Source organism: Podarcis tiliguerta (genome assembly GCF_965153285.1).
Source record: "Podarcis tiliguerta genome assembly, chromosome: 6".
Classification (NCBI taxonomy): domain Eukaryota; kingdom Metazoa; phylum Chordata; class Lepidosauria; order Squamata; family Lacertidae; genus Podarcis; species Podarcis tiliguerta.
The window spans coordinates 30,458,465-30,479,574 of record NC_139539.1 but is presented as its reverse complement, the minus strand read 5'-3'; the positions used below and the strand labels follow the sequence as shown (position 1 = coordinate 30,479,574).

At 42.5% G+C, this 21,110-nt stretch overlaps 1 protein-coding gene across 10 annotated transcripts in view; it reads right to left on the bottom strand.

Moving 5' to 3' along the window:
• NDRG3 (NDRG family member 3) overlaps positions 1 to 21,110 on the bottom strand; it is a 68,369-nt gene that overhangs the window by 35,058 nt on the left and 12,201 nt on the right. For 3 of the 10 annotated variants that reach the window (XM_083444076.1, XM_083444074.1, XM_083444071.1), the window contains exon 2: positions 717 to 817. In XM_083444076.1, coding sequence (XP_083300202.1) covers positions 717 to 773 — 57 coding nt within the window. In that variant the 5' untranslated portion in view covers positions 774 to 817. Of the gene's footprint in view, positions 1 to 716; positions 818 to 4,663; positions 4,733 to 13,395; positions 13,524 to 13,640; positions 13,786 to 21,110 lie in introns of those variants that run through there. The other 7 variants (XM_083444072.1, XM_083444069.1, XM_083444068.1 and 4 more) reach the window with 6 other exon arrangements.

Here is a 21,110-nt window from a genome sequence, read left to right as displayed (position 1 = left end):
GAATGCAACTCCACTCATGCAACGGGCTTTCCTGTGCCCTCCCTGCACCAAGCCCCCCCACCCCGCCACTCCTGAGGATCCAGGCATGGAGAAATCAAGAATCCTGAAGGTCTGCCTTTTGCAAGAAGTGCCTTTCCATTTACTCTTGCATAATGCATTCTTCTTATGCTACTTGTCGGGAAGGCCAAGAAACAATGCAGGGCACTGAAGTCCTTTGCCCTTCCCAACCAGTAACCCCACCCCACCCCGGCTTCGGAGATTTCATCAGACGTTGGACTGAAAGTATATGGTATTATCTTTACAGCTCATTCTTTACGTATTCCGTGCTGTTATGGATTGATGCATTAGACTCTAGCCCAACAAACTTATTTATTTTAAAGTGTCATAGGACTCTTTATCATCAATGTTCAAAGAGATAATAGAAGCTACAACAGAAGGAAGAGTACCCATCCCAGGGAGTTTGCAATCTATAATTTGCAACACGGCAGGCAAAAGACAACAGAGATAATATTTAAGGGGGGTGGGTTGTGTTCAGTTATATTGAAGTGATGGACTTTACAAAAAAAAAAAATACGTAGAACTTCTCAGAACGTTAAGTTCTGTTTCTTAATCCCAAACAGTACAGAATTCTAAATTACACACAACCCTTATGTACCGCTCACAGATAACATAAAATGACTAGTGCTTCGCTAATGCTCAAACACAGCCAGAATTACCTTATCATTCAGGAGGGGCTTGATCTCCGTCAATTGGACATCTTGCAATTCTTCCATGTTTACCGAGAACACCAATGTTAGCTTTCAAACAGCAAAACACTCTAAGAGAGAGCAAGAGAAGAGATAAAGACCAGCATTAAGATTGCAAACACTGAAAAAGATGCCAGGACCCCACAAAATGAATTGAAAGCATGGACTAGGTACTTGAACACAGCCATAGGCTCGTGTCTCCTACACAGAACGGCACCTGCTTCCTTCACAATGCAGCACTAAAGAAGGCATTATTTATGCCTGACTGAATCATAAACAAATGACCTCTTCTGCAAGGCATCCCTGCTAAAATATCGGTAGATATACCAGATCTGACAAACTTCCTCCTTCAGAGGAAGTGCAACCCAATTTCACGAACATGCGAACCCTCCACCCAAAGAACCCACACCTTCCCAGGATCATTGGTCCTCATCCAGTCCACCACTGCATCCAGAAACTGGTCCAAAGCTCTCATGACCTCTCCTGATTCAGATGTTATGGAGAAGTAGAGCTGTGTATCATCAGCATACGGGTGACACCTTGCTCTAAAACTCCTAATAATCACACCCAATGGCTTCATACATGTAGAACTGGGGAGAGAACAGCACCATGCAAAACCCCATAGCACAAATGCCGGGGGAGGGAGGCGAGAAACACAAACCCAGTGCTACTCGCTGGGTACAACCTTAAAGATACAAACAGAACCACTGTAATATGGTTCATATTACCCATCTCACTAATTTGGTCCAGGAGGATATCATGGTTGATGGGTTTCAAAGGCCGCTAAGCAATCAAGCAGAAGTAAAAAGGTTGTACTCATCTTGTCCATCTCATGATAAAGGTCACCTATGAGGGCACCCAATTCAGTTCCGAAATCAGGTCTGAACCCAGATTGTACTTGATCCAGATACAGTGGTACCTCGGGTTACAGACGCTTCAGGTTACATACGGTTCAGGTTACAGATTCCACTAACCCAGAAATAGTACCTCAGGTTAAGAACTTTGCTTCAGGATGAGAACAGAAATTGTGCTCCAGCAGCGCAGCAGCAGCAGCAGCAGGAGGCCCCATTAGCTAATGTGGTACCTCAGGTTAAGAACAGTTTCAGGTTAAGAACGGACCTCTGGAATGAATTAAGTACTTAACCTGAGGTACCACTGTAATCAGTCTCTTCCAGGAATATCTGCAGTTGCTCTACAACCACCCTCTCTACCACCTTTGCCAATAAAGGGATATTGGTAACTAGTCTACGGTGGGCTTTTAGGGGAGTGGATCCACCACTGCCTCTTTAAGCGCAAAACTATGTCTGTAGTTTTGAATAAGTAAAATAAGGCTACTGTTCCCTTGCCACCACTAGCTTGGTGTTAATCTCTTCAAAATGTGTGTTGGCACTGTTGAAAACCTGCTATTTCTTTAACAGGTTTTTTTCCTTGCTACTGTCTCCTCCTTTGGTGAAATGATTCACTAATGAAAATGGTGAGATGCTTGTAATGGTAGCCTTGCAAGCATCTCAATCTGCAACTGCCTAAGAGTTTAAGAACACTGTTTAAAATCAAACTCTTTTCAATTTTATCTGCAAATAGCTAATTTAACACTAGCAAACAATGTAACCTGCTGATGCATCAGACAGGTCCCTGGAAAGGGGAGTAAAAATCTCTGTGTGTGTGTAAAATTAAGGAAGGTTTGAAGACAAGGAGGTCTTTGGTGGGGGGGGTGCAGGAGAACAGAGGAGAGTAGGAAGGGAAAGAGGAGTATTGACTTGCAATCCCATTAGCGAGCAAGAAGAAGGGAGGAGGCAGGGAAAGGACAAAGGTTTAGGAAAAGCCATTACAGTACAATAGCTATATTTAAAGGGACAGGATCCAGTGATTAAAAGTGTACCTAAACTAGCAGAGTACAGGTCCCATCAAATAGTGTCTGAATTGAAGACACACCCTGAAACTGAGTTTTAGTTGCAGGTAAACGTAGCACTAAAAATAAACTGCTGGTAAATAAGTGGTACAATCTAGTGCAAACTCGATGCACCGTTAAAAAACCAGCGGCTTCTTTACTGTTTGGAGTATAAAATATCCAGGTGTCAATTAAACGGGCAGTTCTCAAATGAGCACCTCTGTCATTCATCACCTTTTAGTTGATAGTGTTTGAGGGCAATTTGCCTTTTAAACAGTCAGTAGAGAAGTCAACATTAAATTCCACATTAGGCAGGTGTAGCCATATGGACAGTTTCTCTGCTTTGACCAGAAATTATCACTGGAGTCCATAAACACTTGTGAATTCTCCCAGAAAGTAATTAACAAAACCCTTCACATTTCCTTGATGTGTACGCTGCTACCGATAATTAGATTCATGTCTCTAACACACTTTTTTCCAGAGTTGATACTATTACAGGTCTAACACCTGGAATGATTCAATATAACTCGTTATACATATGGTGCTGTGGAAAAACAGTGTCCAGGGGGAATTCAAGCCTTGTTCTCCACAACTGGTAAATATAGTCGGCTGACGTTTCCAAGGCAACTGTGTGTGCTCTCTGTGGATATGGAAGAGAAGGCTGGCGTAAGGCTGGCCAAGAAGCTCTCCTGCATAAACCTTGCTAGCCCTTATTTTGGGACTGGTATTTAGGTTCTTAAGCCTCCAGTGCCCAAAGCACACAAACCTAATAGAGGGTGGTGAAGCCTCCAGATGGGTGCCCTTGAGGCTCCCAGCCTCTGTGTGTTTGTGTACACAAATATGCAAAAACTGGGTCTTGGCCCAGGTGAAATAAAGTCTTGTTTCGCCCCCACTAACTCTAGAACAGCATCCTCCTAGAACAAATTGTGCCTGGAGGTGGTAAACAGAGCAAGGAGACAAAAGGGGGCTCTGCTGCCATCTCTAGATCAAAACTGGAATTGCTTTTTGTCACTCAACTCATTTTGGACTAAGGAGAGTCGACATAAAAACAGACATGCCAGCTCTGTTAACCCCAACTGAGTAGGCAGTGGAGGACTTAAAAGAAAGATGTTGGAAACTTCCACAGAGCCTAAACTTAAGACTTTGAAATAACCACAGAAAAATGATTCCAAAGTTCTGCAGAATGACAAACTGAATGGTGCTGGGAACCATTCTAGAAGGTGAAACCTGCCTCTTTGTATATTTAAAGGAGCAAGTTACATCAGTGAAGGCTTTCCCAGCAAAAAAACTTGCTGCTACATTTAATCTGGAGGTACGACTCAGAGCAGCACCTAGCACTCCACAAGATTAAACTATAAAATTTTTGAACTATGAGGAAAAGTTAAAAAATAAAAATAAACAAAGTGGAAATCACATCTGAAACAACTGACTGCAATTTTCCTAGATCTGTCCTGGAAATGCTTCAATGACAAGTTTTTTTAAGTTGCTTGTTATCTCAGGGACATGCTATATTCACTAGAGAAATAAGTGATGGATGGCTATAGAGGTAACCAAGAGACACTAGACAATCAGCCAGGAGTGACACATAAAGGAGAAATACCCAATGAAGTAGCTCCATTAGCACAAGAACTTGCATTTGTGCAACAGAACTTCTCCTCTCTCTACTCCTCCTGCAACGGCCTCCCCAAATCTGGGTTGCAGAAAACCCCAGAATGAGGAGAGAATTATTCTATTATTATGGCACTAATGGAACTGTTTTGTTGGATACCTCCCTAAATCTAGATGGAACCAAATGCAAACATCAGAGTCATTAGCTCACAGAATTGTAGAGTTGGAAGGGACCATGAGGGTCATCTAGTCCAACCCCCTGCAATGCAGGAATTTTTTTGCCCAATGTGGCGCTTGAACCCACGACCTTGAGATTAAGAGTCTCATGCTCTACCAACTAAGCTATTCTGACACAGAAAAACAAGCAGATTAGTCCTGTTAACAGTTTACAGTTAATGTTTTCTGGAGTAATTACACCTACCCAATAGTTAAAGTTGTGTCACCAACTTTGCACCACTCTTGAAAAATGCACTGAATTATTTGGTATACTGCACAAAGAGGAAGATGTTCTAGTTTAGGAGGATAGAATAATAATAATAATAATAATAATAATAATAATAATAATAATAATGGTATTTTTTTACAAAAAGTCTCAGAGAAGTTAAACATTAAAATTTTGTTTTTTTTAGAAAACCAAAATAAAAACATACACAATACTGAAAGAATTTATCTACCAACAAACAAGCCAGAGGTTTAGGAGCAGGGCTTTAAAAAGCAAAAACTAGAGTCCTTGATAAAAGAGACAAAATAATGATTGCATCATACAATGATCAGGAATATTAAAGGGAATGTTGAACCACCAAGATTGTTCTGCCTGTTATGAAAAAAGCTCTTACTCAGTTACACTAGCAGCTTGTAAACACCTGCAACCCCACAAGGGAGCAGAACATAGAGTGGAAAATTTCATTTGTCAACATAGTTCAGCTACAAATCAAAGGCCTGGTTCACGTGTATCACTAAGCCGAACCACATCCCAGCATGAATGCACAACCACACAGGTGGTCACAACAAAATTTATGGCCACTTCGCTCCTCCCTCAGTTCTGCTGCTGCTGCTGCTGCTACACAACCTGGAGCTAAGCCATAGTTTGGCTGAGTATTATGTCCAAACCCAAGCTCCTAGTTTGCCTTGCTTCAGACCATGTAGCCAAAGTTTGTTCCTTATGTGTGGTCTGTGGTTTGTCTGAGGAAGACAAGTCATAAGTCCGAGTTTTGCTTTTTAAAAATACTTTTTTACTAAAGTTTTTCACAATACAATAACAGCTACAAAACAGCAACAAGAAACAGAACAAGTAAAATACGGAGTCCTCTCCTACAGGCTGTTCTCAGTGCCCACCACCACAGAAGGTAGCAACCTCTCCCAGCTGTCACCTGTGGTCCCTCCTTTTTCCTCCCAGCCTCTCATCCTAGGAGACCAACATTTCCCTGTCTCCCACCCAGGGTCCTCCATCAACCAGCCACCAACCACATGAGTACACAATTCCTTTAACAAACGCCCAACACATAGGACTCCAAAGAACCCACAAGTCTGACTTCTGATGTACCTTGTACCCACCTTAAACTGTAAAACCTGAGCAATACAAGGTATTTTAATCTTCAAACTTATAGAAGACAGGTACACATAATCCAGTCTGCAAAATACATTGTGTGTGGTTGTGTGTGATCAGACCAAATACCCGTCTTGTCCAGCTTTCTGTTCCATAGTGGCCTATGACCTGTCAACACTCTTTCATGTACAACCAAAACCATACAATATATACATTTCATTAAACTGATGCAGACCTGGTCATAAAAACAACCCAATTCACTTTCTTGCTCCACTCTTGCTAGTTCTACTTCCTATCCCTTTATTTCATTTAACAGCCAGGTTCACGTCTGCTGAGTGAAAGCCCCCACTTTTTTTTTTGCTTTAAGTGCTGGAGCTGCAATATAGAGGCACTGTGAGGTGGACAGGAACAGCTAAGGTTGATCACAATTCTATGATTACTGCTCTTGATCTTCACTGGACTACCTCTGTACAGTGGTACCTTGGTTGTCAAACTTAATCCGTTCAAAACCCAAGGCATGGCTTCCGATTAGCTGCAGAATCTTCCTGCGCTCAATCAGAAGCCGCGGAAACCACCTCAGACGTTCAGCTTCCAAAAAAACGTTCACAAACCAGAACACTTACTTCCGGGTTTGCGGAGTTCAGGAGCCAAGCCATTCTAGAACCAAGGTACCACTGTACTACTACAGAACTTGTTGGGAACAAGAAGCCACCTAGTGGCAAGTGATTAAATATAATTATTTTGAAGTAGGCATCCTTCTGCCTCAAGAGACAATGGAGTGTGTGGTGGTGCTGTGGTGTGTGTGTGTGTGTGTGTGTGTGTGTGTGTGTGAAGGTAAACTGCTGTGTTAGTAGCACTGAAATGACCTCCTGGGGCGCAAGCCTGGGCAGTGCGTTTGAAGGATGAATGAGTGTAAATTGAAATAAATGCCCACTATATAGGAAATGTAGGAAGGCAGTGGAAAAATGGTGCAGGCAATGCCAACAACTGAATACAAGGTCCCCAGAATGGAAAGGACAGGTGGAACTGGAGGAAGCACTACACTGTGTGTGCTAAAGATGACAGATTTCGATGAATTATTAGAGGGAGCATGTTCATCCCCTAGATTGCTGAAGGTAGCAATTCAAGAAAAATAACTAGGGGTTTATTATAAACTAAAGTAAGTGGAAATATCGATGCAAATCAGGATGTCAGCAAGTATATTGGGAAAGTTGATTTCTTTAACCCTAGATGGATTGGATAAATGTAAACTCAAGTCACAGTCAAAGAAGCGTGCATCAATCATAACTCATTTGCTCCACCTGGAAGCTTATCTTTCAATATCTTTCACATAAGATACATTTACTGTTGCTTACAGTGCCTTCTGTTCAGAAAATCAAATGGCCAGCAGGGTCTTTTTCTTACCTAGTTGGGTGTTTTATAAATATCAAAAGACGTAGATTAAATATTTGGGGGGAAATGAATAGCTGCTCTTGAAATTAGAAGCAAGCTGTCTACCAGGACAGCAATGTTTGTGTATGTAGGTAAGAGACTCCTATATATAGTTCTCTCTCCGTGGGAAAAACAATTATCCCTTTGTAATGCCATAATTATATATCCTTATGTTTCTCCTAGACTTTCATGTATCTTTTCAAACTTAAATTCACTACAAGAGCTTTCCTGAGAACATACAAAATCTTATACACTCAGTTCAAAACCTGTTTTTAAAATGAAAATTAAGGATGCTAAATTCTGTTCCCACAACCAGATTCTGCACTTGGACAGAACAAAGGCACACACACAGCCCTGAATTTACCTCTTCGTATTACAATACACAGTATTTTGATTAGAGAGAATGGGCACTTGCAGGGGGAAAATATTAGAGCAGAACACAACATTTCTGTTGTCGACAACATTATTGTTGTCGTCATAACATTTTTTTCAGCGTAAATGCTTCTTCCAAAAGTGTGCAAACTCCCAGTTAGTTCTCCCTGCCTCCTTTAAGTCAGGGAACCACAGCCAATAGAACCAGGAGAGTCCTCAGAATATCCAGGCCAACGGCACAATGATCATTGAATGCAGAGACCATCTAACAAATGAGATTTTCTATCATCTCTGTACATAATTCAGTGTGTGTGTGTGTGTGTGTGTGTGTGTGTGTACACAAGACATTATGTCCATTTAAGTCACTGAGAACTTTTTAATGAACTGGCAACTATGGCTAGAAGCAGAGAAAAATTATGGCTGGCAGCCTAGAATTTTGAGGTTAGAATAAGATTTTTTGTATGGGTTTAATAGATTTTATATAATTCTGTCACTGTTTAATTGTTTTTTAATTATTGTTTACTTGTGCTGTTAGTGCTTGTTTTTATCTCGAAGCTACCTTGAGGTGGGATAGAAACAACAACAACAACAACAACAACACAGAGTACTGTCTATACTAGAGCTAGTGTGTGCATTTGGATATATTTACAGTAGCAGTTACTCATCTCATGTTGAGAAATCTCTGAGCAGCACTGTCCATGAACCAGCTAGGTTTAGTGTTATCTCTAACCTGGAGCCCTCAGATGTTTTTGACTCCCATCAGCCCCACCCAGCATGGCCAGGTAAGATAGCCAAGGACCTGCAAATTCAACATATTCAAAAGTATGATGAGGCTTTGAGGTCTTGCAATGTAAACTACATTAATTCCAAAGGAATGGAGTCACCAATATACAGTTTAATCTCCACTCTCAAACTTATGGTGTTGGGGTATTCGCAGTACGGTCAACTGTGCAGGAGTTCTGCTCTCTGAGCACGTATAAGCTCTCTCCACCCCACCCCCTACCACGTTTTAGGGTCACTTCCAGGTTTGGCGCCGTGCACAATCGTGCATCTTTTGGACACGTGTTAATCTGTCACCACTGCCAGTACTGGTCATGTGTCATCAGAGTCTTTGTTTTAATATAAGCGCTTATTATTTTATACTTCTAACCTGTGCTTCATTTCATGGCAACAAGCTTCCTTTTTTTCACACTTCTAAGCGAATATTTTTTCCATACATAATGTCTTATGAAGGTTTTTCTAAATCTGTTTAAACATGGGTTCACTGGGTTTTTTATTTAGTATTAATATTAGTATTACTGGAATTTATATACCGCCCTATACCCAAAGTCTCAGGGTGGTTTTAATACTATATTTTTCTGCAACAAATACAGTCTTTAGGTGCCTGATGTAACAATTCTTAATGTGCTGAATATTCCTTCTTTGTAAATAAATCCAGATTTTTTATTAGATTAAGACTTCACAGGGACACAGCATAGCAGAACTAAACCTGGGAATCAGATTACTGGAGAGAAACACAACATGTTAAGCAGGATTGGCAGGCTGCTGCAACTATTTTAAATAGAAGTGGGGGCTGCCTTTTCTCTCTTCCCTCTCAGAAAGTTAAGATGAGAGCAGAGGTTTAAGCCCTTTATAAGCTGACAAAAAGCACCAGCTTATAAAAAGGACTTACTTGGTGCCTCATGTGAAAGCTGAACGAGAAGGGCAAGGTAGCATGTTTGTTTCCCAGCTCAATACACTTACTGGTCAACGCCACATCTGGAATCCAATAATGGGAGACAGGAGAGAAAGGAGAAGCCTTCATCTCACTTATACTTTAAGAACAGCAGGATCCCAAAATGCTTTACATGCAGGAAGAAAACAACCAATGGGAGTTGGTAGCTTTGAGAACTAGCCTGATACATTTGTCAGTTCAAGAGCAAGTGATTTCATTTTTTGGTAGGTTGAAAAATAATGAAGTGAGTATGGTGTTCTTCTCTTGCTAAGTGCCTTTATTATGGTTACTTCTGAAAACTCATTTAAGATCTCTATTTAAGAGTGAATATTATTCCTTATCTCAAAGTCACCAGAAGCTTAGCATGCCATGCTGAAAATACTTGCTGGTTACTGGAAGATAAAATAAGCCATTGCTTGCAGTAGCTAAACATTATTGTGATCTGATTTTGGCTATTAACACCAGGAGCAGTAGCAAGAGGGTTGGCTACCAATTAGCATGAAATCCAATAAATGTGGTCAAGCTTACTCCGGAACGTGTTAACTAAAATGATGAGAAATGGGTAGAGAACACAAATATAAGGAAGGGAGACTTCTGGACTAGGGGGAACAATAGGATAAATGAGAGCTGTTAGTATGCTTTTACTGCAGTCAAGGTCATAAACCATGCAAGTGACCTGTAGAAATACCCTTCATGAGATTATCCTGCTTACAATGAAGAAAATGTACCATTGCCAACTTATTTAATACTGAATCATCCCTGCAGCAAAGCTTCTGAACAGCAGTCTCCTATTTTCAGAGAATCAACAGCTACAAATTTGTAAACATATTTGAGCCTGTTTTAAATAATCACGTATGAAGAGATTACAGGACGTGGCTTTAAGTGTTCAGTTCAATTGTAATTATTATATTTTCATACCTCGACAGAGGTGAGAAGAGGTGATTAATTTCTACAGAGCCTAGGTCTGTTATCAATGTATGATTGCTTTAATTTCCCATCAAAATTATGTATGATGTACAATCAGGTTACACCATCCTCCACTGTTCAGAACTCCATCACTCTTTCTTGCTACTGAAGCACTGGCTGGAAATTTATCCACTAGGGAAAACACAAAGTAATAGAGCACAGAGCAACATGCATTATGAAAAGCCTTACCAATCCAAGGAATTGGGTTCTGCTGTCCAAAAAGTGCACCTCCATTCTCCTTTACCTAGTATCAACAAGTGTTTGTACGAAGCTCAGAAGCACAACCTTAGATCAGCCTTTCTCAGTCTGGTGCTCTCAATATTTTTTCAGACTACAACTCCTAGAGGCGTACATAGGCTCCCATGCACTCTTGGAAAGGAGCCGAATCGCCGCCCAACCAACACCTAGTGCCCTTGGCAAGGAGCTCCACCAAGGTGCCTAGGGAGCATGTGGAACAGCGGGCTCCTAGCCACTCCAAGCCAGAGTGGAGAGGCACAATTTTTGCACCCTTGGTGAGGGCCAACCCTAGGTACACCCTTGTTACTCCCATGAGCTCCAGTCAGCTTGGCCAATGGCCAGGAATAATTAAGAATTGTAGTCCAAAAGCTATTGAGGGCACCAGATTGGGGAAGGCTGGCTTAGATAGTTATGAGAACTTTTCTCCAGCTCATTTCACATAGACTGCATACACACTTACACAGAAGTTAAGTTCCAGCGACTTCCACTGAACTAATCAGGACGCATTTCTGAATAGACATATTTAGGATTGACTGGGTTTTTCCCACCTTAGAAGCTCAGTGTGCCAATATCCAAACAATTTCTTACAGGGCGGGAAGACCTACTAGGTGCAAGAATCCACTTGTTTATAAAGTTCCATGTACATATCTATCATCGCACAAACAGTAACCTGTATGAACATTTCCATATCAGGTTATTTTTGTAGAGTACAACTAGCATTTAACATTTCAGTAGCCAAGTAAACTATCTAGCTTTCCCCATCCATATAGGGCACTAGCCTTAAAGAAAATAAGCAGCATCTTGAGCCACAAAAGAACTCAGATATCCAGATCATTTTTGCAAAAAGTATTACATATAGGTGAGAGAGTGATTTAGTTGAGGGCCTACTTTGAAACACTGTTTTTAGTTAATTATGTCTCATTTATTTCCATGGAATGTGTATGTATGCGTAGGATTACAAACAATTGATAGTGAAGCAGCATGAGGGCAATTAAAGGTGTGTCTCTAAAGGTAGCAGGGGAATCCAAAGGTGGTTTAATAGACCATCCTTTGTTTTGTCTGGATCACACTGGCAGGTAGAAGTTTACTTTACATTTACCCTCTCACTGGAAACAATGAAGGAAAAGGAGACCTGGTCTAAAATGTCTCTATGTCTGGGGGGGATACACACGAGGACTTTAGAGCCAGCTGATTTTTTGGTCCTCTCCTGACATGTCTCCGAACGAACAACCTTTAATATGTCCCTTTCAGCACTACCAATCTTGGGAATTCCAAAGTCACTTGGGACAAGGCATTGCTGGCTTTCTGTGGTGGTGGTATTACCAGAAAAGTGCTCATTGCCTTCACTTGATTTCTGCTTCATCTCATTCATCTTTGACAGGTAATGAACCTGGGGAGTTGGGCCATCAAAAGGAACCCCCTTATTTTCTGGTTACAGTAAAGGAGCAGGATTGGACATCAAGCTCTATCTTCTTCAACCATGGCCAAGAGGCTCCTATATTTCCTATGGCCCTTGGGACATCACAGAGCAGGCATCACAGAGATGCATGCTTAAATATCTGCACCAGTCAATTACTTATCATACATATGTTAGAGATGATTTGGCTACCAACTTGTAACTGGTAATTGGCACAACACAGCAATCAATCCCATGTGCAAATTTAGGGTTTTAATTTGGCTTTAAAGCACAGCTGTTCTCCAAAGAGAAACGTCTCTTGAATTAAGCAACATAGAAGCAATTTCCTCTACTATATGAAACATGTTTATTAACCAGCTTCAAAAAATATTTCCTCAGTGCCTTATTTAATCTGTTGAATAGGACAGTTACTTCAATTATGGGGAATTACCTTCAGTGAAATACACTAGCACCCCCCCACACAGACACATTTTAAACATATAACAATCCCTCACCTTCAAAAATAAAAATAAAAACAGTAACTAAGGAGGCCATCACAAAAGACAAGGGGCTGCCTCCTTTTATGTACGTGTGGGAAAGATTACCCGCTAACAATACGGCTGCAGTGTGTGTTTTAACTAGTAACGAGCTTCCATCGGTTAAAATGACAATTTCTGAACCATGCGAAGGCAGCCCAGTCTAGATACAACGGTAGTTAAATCTGAATGGAAAAACACTCAAAACTATTAATCCTCCCGGCAAGCAGGGAAGCCTAGCGCGGCTGCTCATTAACTCTCCTGGAATTGCCTGCAAACGCCACAAATGCTTCTGTTTATATGAATAGCCTTCGGCACATTTCCCTCTTTCTCCAAAGAAAAACAAGAACAGCACACGCACACTGGAGAAAATGGAGGAAAAGAGTGAAAACGGCCCGCGCAAGGCGCAAAAAACACACCCTTTGCTGGAATTGCCTATGCTAGGGAGATTCACAGCTCGATCCCAAATGAACATTTAGCCGGAAGTTCAACGGGGCTTCCTATTTAGGATCGCAGCCTTAAACGGTTCACTCGGTCCCCAGGCAGTTTCCCTTTCCCTACAGTGCTCGAGTTAAAGCAGCACCGTAGACCCTCCGTATCCTCTCCAAGTAACTCTCCCAGGGAGAGTCTACTACGACGCCGTTTACTCTAACTTAACTGGTGGTCGGATACGAGCAATCCGCTAGGTGTCCTTTCTCCTTTCCCTGCATTGCATTCCCCCCACCCTGCCCTCGGGCGGCGGGCTGAGCTCCCACAGCTGAGACGGGCACGGTGCAAACCTGCATCACCCGAAGGGGCCCAGGATGCAAAGCCCCCAATAATGCACAGCAAGAGCAGGAACCAAAGCGACAGGTAGCCCCCCCGCTTAGGAGGACACCCGCACCCCTCCCTCCCCAAAGCGCGCCTCAATGTTGTCTCTGGGAGGACGGAGAGAAAGGGAGGACAAGGCCGAGACCTTCCCGCCAGCTTTCTCCGGGGACAGAGGCAGGGAAGCGAAGGGAGACTAGGGAGCGGAAGACGCGGAATACTCCGGCCGGAGGGGAAGAGGCGTCGCGCCTCAGCCGCTACCCGAGGAGTTCCGAAAGCACAACAAGCGCCGCCCCAGCGCCAAAGCACAAGGGAAGCAGCCACAGCAAGCAAAGCGGGCGCGGAGGCACCAGAGCGAGCAGCGCAAAACACAGCCTAGAAGCAGCCACCTACCTCCTCCCCCCAAGAAGACACGGCCGCGCAGGTGAACCTGAGCCGCTGCAGCTGCCTCTCCCAGTAGCAGCAGCAGCAGCAATGCCAGCATGTGTGGGGAAGCGACTACGCAGGCGCGCTGCGCCTCGGTGCGAGTTCCCCAGCTCTCGCGCAAGCGCAGAGTCGCGTCAATGTTTAGGACCACAAAAGAATATTGCTCGTTCGGCTTGGAGGGAAATCGGGGAGGGGAAGGAGTCGGCGTTTAGGGTGGGTTTTAGTACTTGCAAGAGGTACAGTTGCGCTTTGGTAGAAACGCAAGGTGTCAGGTGCATTTGGAGCATTTTAGAACATGTTTCTCCTGAGCTCGGGGATTTGTTTATTTAGTAAAGTTCACCATCCTTCCATCCCCTGTTGCACTAATCTTTCTTCACTTAAGCAGTCTAATAGCATAGGGAAAGTAAATTTTGTTGCTCCTGTCAGAGGTGTTAACTTTGGGCGTGGGGCTCAAGATCCCTCTACTCCAGGGGCGCTACCCGCCTCCTCGCCCCCCAGGCAACAGCCCCTGCCAAGCATATTGACAGGCTGACTTGATGGGTTCAGTTACAACAGCAGCACCGGACCAACCCATCTCTCTGTTGTGCCATACAACAGTTTTCATGATTCTTTGAGGCTTTGTACCTGTCTGCCAGTATTTGTTTTTGTAGAGCTGACAGGCCTTTGGAGATGGGGGACATTTGCCCACCTCCAGTCCGCAGGGACCTCACCTGTTCTCCAAGAATCCTGATAGATTATAGGCAGAGGCTCTGAGATTGCACCAAGAAGCTCCTTTAGTACCCTTGGGTGCAGCTCATCAGGCCCTGGAGATTTGCATTCATTTAAAGTAGCTTGGTGTTCCCTTACCACTTTTTCTATCTTGGACTGCAGCTCCCTCCCTGCATCATTTATTCTGTTATCACCAGGTTGGGCACTGCTTTCCTTTTGAGTGAGGACAGAAATAAAGTAAGTGTTGAGCAGTCCTGTCACCCAACAGCATTTTTCTGTCTTCACATAGAGGACCTGCTACTTGCTTATTCTTCCTCTTGCTTTGAACATAGCAGAAGAAACCTTTTGATTTTTTAATTTTAACCTCTCTTTAATTTTAACCTCTAGAATAAGCCTAGGCTTATTCTGAGCTTTGACCCACCTGACCTCCCTTTAACTGTTGGGTACTCATGTATACTCTTCCTTCATGATTTCCCCTTTCTTTCATTTCTTATACATGCCCTTCTTAAATCTCAGCTCATCTGTAAGCTCATGCAACTACACTGGCTTCTTTAGGTGCCTCCCAGTTTTCTTTCTTGTTGGAATTGTCTGCATTTGGGCCTTCAATATTTCACCTTTAAGAAACTCCAATCCCATCTTGGACCCCCTTCTCTTTGAGTATTTCTGACCGTAGGATATCACCCAGTAGTTCCTTAAGCTTTTTGAAATCAGCCTTCTTAAAGTCAAGAGTACTTATAGACTCAGTTTTCTTTTGTCTCTGCACCCGACTTTCTATTGTTAAACAATTGCATTTCAGAAATCCTTGCACCCCTGGGTAGATGGGAGAGAGTTTGCTGGGTGAGGCGTGCTAAAATGAAAGATGCAGCAGTGCTTTTTGGAATGCAGTTGGAATTAATGAATGCAATTGATGGGGTGGAAGGATGATAAAGGCTGCTGTGGTAGTAAGATGCAGTACAAAGGGGAAAGTATGGTTTAACTGCCACTGCAAGGCTAGCAAAACAGGAGCCAACCAAGAGTCCCTCAAATTACTCATTCATCTGGACCGTATAATGTTTACATGGAAGTAAACCCCATGAGACTTATTCACAAGAAGCTAATCATATGATTGCAGCCTTCAAGGATAATGTCCTCTTCACATATTTGGAAACACAGGCACCCTTCTTCATTATGTTGTTTCGTAGATCCCTTTGTCAAACCTTGATGTTGATTTTTCAGGACTGAGTCATGGCTCAAACCGAGCCCTAAGGAATTTAATATTTCTTTTTAGTTGTTGGGGGGCAGGGTGGAGAAGGTTTGCTTTAGAGAACAACAATTGAAGCAGGCGTTCATATCAAACAGGGAAATCAAATAAAGTATTAGATGATAAAATGGGCTGAGGATGAGGTTAACATGTGTCAAAGAACAAAAATGTATATTTTTGTGATGCATAGGGGTGGGAATATTCATGCTCAAAATAAGTTCAGTATTGAAGCTGATATGTAGCAAGTTTAAGACAAAGACAAATAAACAAAATGTTACCAGGAGATAGATATCATGATCATGTTCTGCTTGTGAACTTTTCGTAGGACCTGACTAGGTGCTGAAATTAAAAATGGTGTTCCCCCAACTTGGTGACTTCCAGATGTTATGGAACTACAAATCCCATCAGCCCCAGCCAAATACAACATTGGGAGGGCAGCCTGTTGGAGAAAGTTCCAGAATGAAAAATCTAAATTTGAGGGGTGAGGAACAATTTCAGATCCAACACGGTATAGTATGGATTTGCACATGTAGAGAGGGTTGTAGTTCTAGGATTTCATTTTCTCAAGTAGTGCAGCCATTTCAGATAATTTTCTCAGGACAGCCAGAATGCTCTCCATATTAGTGATCATCTGTAACACTAGGCTGGGGAAGCCTCATTTATTGCCTGACCTACAAAAAGAACAGGATTGTTTAGAAAGGATTAAAGGGTCAATGGCCTTTTGCTGTCACCAGCTGAGCTGCAGCAGTATTATTTACAAGCTTATTTTACTCCATAGTGATTACTATTGAAGATTTCTAAATTTAAAACTATGTACAGAATGTCATGGCTAGTGGAGTCCCCTTATACACAAGGCAAACACAGGAGAGTTGCCATACCACTATAAAAACACATAGCCCTAAACAGTGGTACCTCGGGTTAAGTACTTAATTCGTTCTGGAGGTCTGTTCTTAACCTGAAACTGTTCTTAACCTGAAGCACCACATTAGCTAATGGGGCCTCCTGCCGCCGCCGCCGGAGCACAATTTCTGTTCTCATCCTGAAGCAAAGTTCTTAACCTGAGGCACTATTTCTGGAAGCGTATGTAACCTGAGGTACCACTGTATATGTAGTGTAACTGTAATGAATGCAGGTCAGATGAGGACCAGGAGACCAAACAGTCACATTAACTTTATAGAGCAGGTGGGATTCCCCCCACCCCCACAGCTCAACATAGTTGCAGTTGTAGAACAATAAAATGCACATAGCACTTTGAGTGAGTATGAAAAAGTGTAATCCTTCCCAGATTTGAATGCACTGTTAAATTAGTGGGCAGAGGAGAAATCAACATACCCAACAGCAGTACAGAACAAAGCTGCCAAACCACATGTTCCACTGTGAAAAATCATGGGAACCCAAACTCAACAAGGGCAGGCATTGCCCTAGGAGGTAAATTTGTTGGCTGAGTGATTACATTGGATTTGGAATCAGTCATGGTTTCAACAAATGTATTGAACGGTTACAGTACAATCCTATACGTGCCTAATCAGAAGTAATTCCTGTTGACTTCAATGCAACTCTAGCATATGTGGACTGCAGGTTTAATTAACCAGTAGAAAAGCTATGGTGCTATTCCTATGAAGTAAAAATCACTTAAAGGCAAAACCTTAAGGATTATTATTTTAGTTTTTAAAATGCAATGCAGGGACTCTGTAGACATAGGAACAGCAATTTATTTCACACTAACTCCATGGCAATTTATAGCACAGGTGGCGTTCAATCATACTTTCCTTACTGTCAAAGCATGCAGATAAGTCATATGACTGTTGTCCTTTTCGCTAGCGATGATGTATTGTTTAGCCATTGATTCGAAGGCATACCAAATCAGCTATTCAAAAACTAAACCAAAATAATGTTCGGAGCTTCTCCCTACTCTGCAAAATAATAACAAAGCCTGTTTTTAGAAACTATAGTGATAGTATGTGTGCTATCTGTAAGAATTAGAGTCTAAAGATAAGGGATGTGAATTAATTTGGTATGTTCTTTGGTCAGTTTTATTTTTCTGGATGCATAAGCAGTAAAACAAAGAGTCTGTGAGTTCTAGGATTTCATTCTAGTTCAGGAGAACTATGAACTATGAATATTCGCAACACAAGGCTGCCTGGGTTTGGCTGAAGTGGAGAGTGTTTTTGCTGTCCGCATTAACCTAGTTTGTTAACCCTATGCCTAATTAAGCAAACTGCCTCCAGGAAAAGAGAATGGTAATTAATTTTAAAATAGATAAAAGGGAGGAGGGGAATGCAATGAAAGAAACAGCCATGTTGTGAGGGCTGCAAACCTGCAACCAAGACTGGCAAAATAAATCAACAAAATCAAGGTTATGTAAAACAGGCTTCTATCGGTGCCAGTTCTAATGAGTTACACAGTATCATGTAAGCAAAAAAAGGAAGCTGGTGGACCTGTCCATACTGCACATAGATTAGAATTGTGGAGTTGGAAGGGACCCTGAGGGTCATCTAGCCCAACCCCCTGCAATGCAGGAATCCTGCGCACAGCCATCCTGGGTGGGCTCCAACCACCAGCCTTCTGGTTAGCAGCCAGATGCACTGACCCATTGCCAATAGGGAAGAAGCCGCAAGATTGGAAAGCTTTAATTGCTGGAATCCTGCATTGCTTCTTCCTCTACTGTATTTCAGTTTCTCCTTTGCCTTATATATGCTGCTGGTCAGGGAATTCAGAAGTGTTTTTAAGGGGGCCCTGTCAAGACAGGATGAATGCTACCTACTTTTTGGACACGTTTCTGTCTCCTTACTTTAGTGGACAAAAACGTTATATAAGCTCTTATATTCAACATTGATGAAATTAGTCATATGTACGACTATGAATAAATATTCATATTTGTACATCTGAATAAATAAATAAATGTAATAACTAGCAGTTGATGCTCTGAATTTTTTATGTTAATCTGGCAGCGGTGAGACTCTAGCGCTTTCTGCTTTATCACCCCAGCACCACCTCTGGCCTCCATCCTATTGGTTCTGTACTGACAGGGTGGGGAAAACCCATAATGGGTTTTTACATTCATTTGGGGACTGTTTCATTTTTGTGTGGTAGGAATTGCCACCAACAGGAAACCCCGCCCCCACTTAAATTATATCAAGGCACCTCACTTCCACATAGCTGTGGTTCCTTCCACTGCATGCAGTGTTGCCAGATGCCGGAATTCCCTCTTCTACACAACTATGCAACTATTAAAGGTGAAGGGGCCCTGCTCTCTTTTAGGTACAGCCACCTGTTCGCATGCTACACTTTGGAAGGAATGGAGGAACTATTCTTCGAGGGAAAACCCTGATGTAATTTAAAAGCAGAAGAAATCCTGATTTAAATTAAAATCATGATAGACATTATTTTTAATTGGCTTGAAATTAAACTTGTCTCTTTGAGCAGTATGCATGGCACAATCCTATGCATATCTACTCAGAAGTCCCCCATTGGATTCAATGAACTCACTCTCAGGAAAGTGTGCATCATATCCTACCCTCATGCTGCAGTCTGATAGCACTTAACTGGGAATAGGTCTTTTGTGGGACATACAAAGCAAACCAATCAGAAAAGAAAGAATGACATCTGTTGACATCAAAGAGACATGAAATGTAGAAGTTGCTTGATACGATATGCCCCTCAAGCTTGTTTGTGCAATGTCTGCATCCATAAGAAAATGTAGGCTGCTATCCTTAATTGACCCAGCCTTGCAAACTTTCAAGCTAAACACAAATATTGATCAAATTCCAGAGGAGCAGCCATATGGGCCAGAACTGGAGGCAGGCAGCATACACACATGTATACATCCTGAAGATTGTCCCATGCAGCAATGAGCCTTCTTTGAGCCTAATTGTGGCTCATTTTATTTTATTATTCCCTTAAGCTGAAGATCTCAAGGTGGTTCACAGCATAAAATAAAAACAAAAACACAAAATGCATAGTAAGAACAAAACAAAGACACATTTACAAAGAATGTTAAACAGCCAAAGGCCTGGTTGAACAGAAATATTTTTGTCTGGTGCTTAAAGATGTATAATGAAGGTGCCAAGCAAGCCTTCCAGGGGAGAGCATTCCACAAATGGGGAGCTACTGCAGAAAATATCCATTCTCATGTTGCCACCATCCAAACCTTGTGGAGGAGGCACCCGAAAAAGGGCCTCAGATGATGCTCACAAAGCCTAGGTCAGTTCATATGGGGAGAGGCAATCCTTGAGGTACTGCTGCACTCTTTAGCCACTTAAAGGTTTTATGGGTCAAAATCAGCACTTTAAATTGGTCCCAGGAACTCAATGGGAACTGGTGCAGTTGGGCTACTGATATGCTCAAACTGTCTTGCCCCAATGAGCAACTGTATTCTGCACCAACTGAAGTTCCCAAACCACCTTCAGAGGCAGCCCTACCTATAACACGTTGCAGTAATCTAACCTAGAGGTTACCAGAGCATAGGTGATGGACGTTTGGCTATCCCTGTCCAGATAAGGGAGCAGGTGGGCCACCAACGAAAGCTGATGGAAGACACTCCACACCACTGAGGCTACCTGAGCCTCAAGCCACCTTCAAAGGGAGTGTAAAACCCCATTAAGAGCAGGCAACCTCCCAGCCATCTGGTATAGGGAACCACCCACTAGCAATGCCTCTGTCTTATATGGATTGAGCTTCAGTTTATTGGTTTTCATCCAGTCCATGACTGAGGCAAGACAACAGTCCAGCACATCTATTGCCATACCTGCAAATGTAAAGGAATAAGTAGAGCTGTGTGTCTTCAGCATATTGCTGACCACCTACTCCAAAACTCCAGATAACCCCACTTAACAGTTTAATGTAGCACAGGGGATAAAATTGAATGCTGAGGAACCCCACATTGAAGGCTCTACAGGGCCACAGAGCACTCCCTAAGCATCATTCTCTGGAAACGACCATCCAAGTAAGAACAGAACCACCACAAAGCGATGCTACCAACCTCTATCGTGGAAAGCTGCTCCAGAAAGATACCATGGGTAATAGTATTGAAAGCTGCTGAGAAGTCAAGGAGAATTAACAAGGGCACATTTCTTCTGATTCTCTACTGACTGATGTCATGATACATGGCAGTTTCTGTGCCAAAACTGGGCCTAAATGCCAAATGAAATGGATCTAGAAGATCAGTTTCCTCCTAGATGGTCTGGATCTTTTCTGCAACCACCTGCTCAAGAACCTTGCCGAAGAAGGGGAGATTAGCAACTGGCCAGTAGTTACTTGGATTTTCCAAGTGAAGGGAGTGTTTATTAAGGAATGGTTTTACTACTGCCTCCTTCAAGCAGGCAGCGACAACTCCCTCTCGGAGGGAGGCATTAATAACCACCCTGGCCCAGCCAGCTGTCCCCTCCCTGATAGTTTCTTTCAACCAAGAGGGGCAAGGGTTCAGAGTGCAAGTGTTTGCCCTGACCGACCCAAGCACCTTGTCCACATCCTCGAACCTTACCAACTGA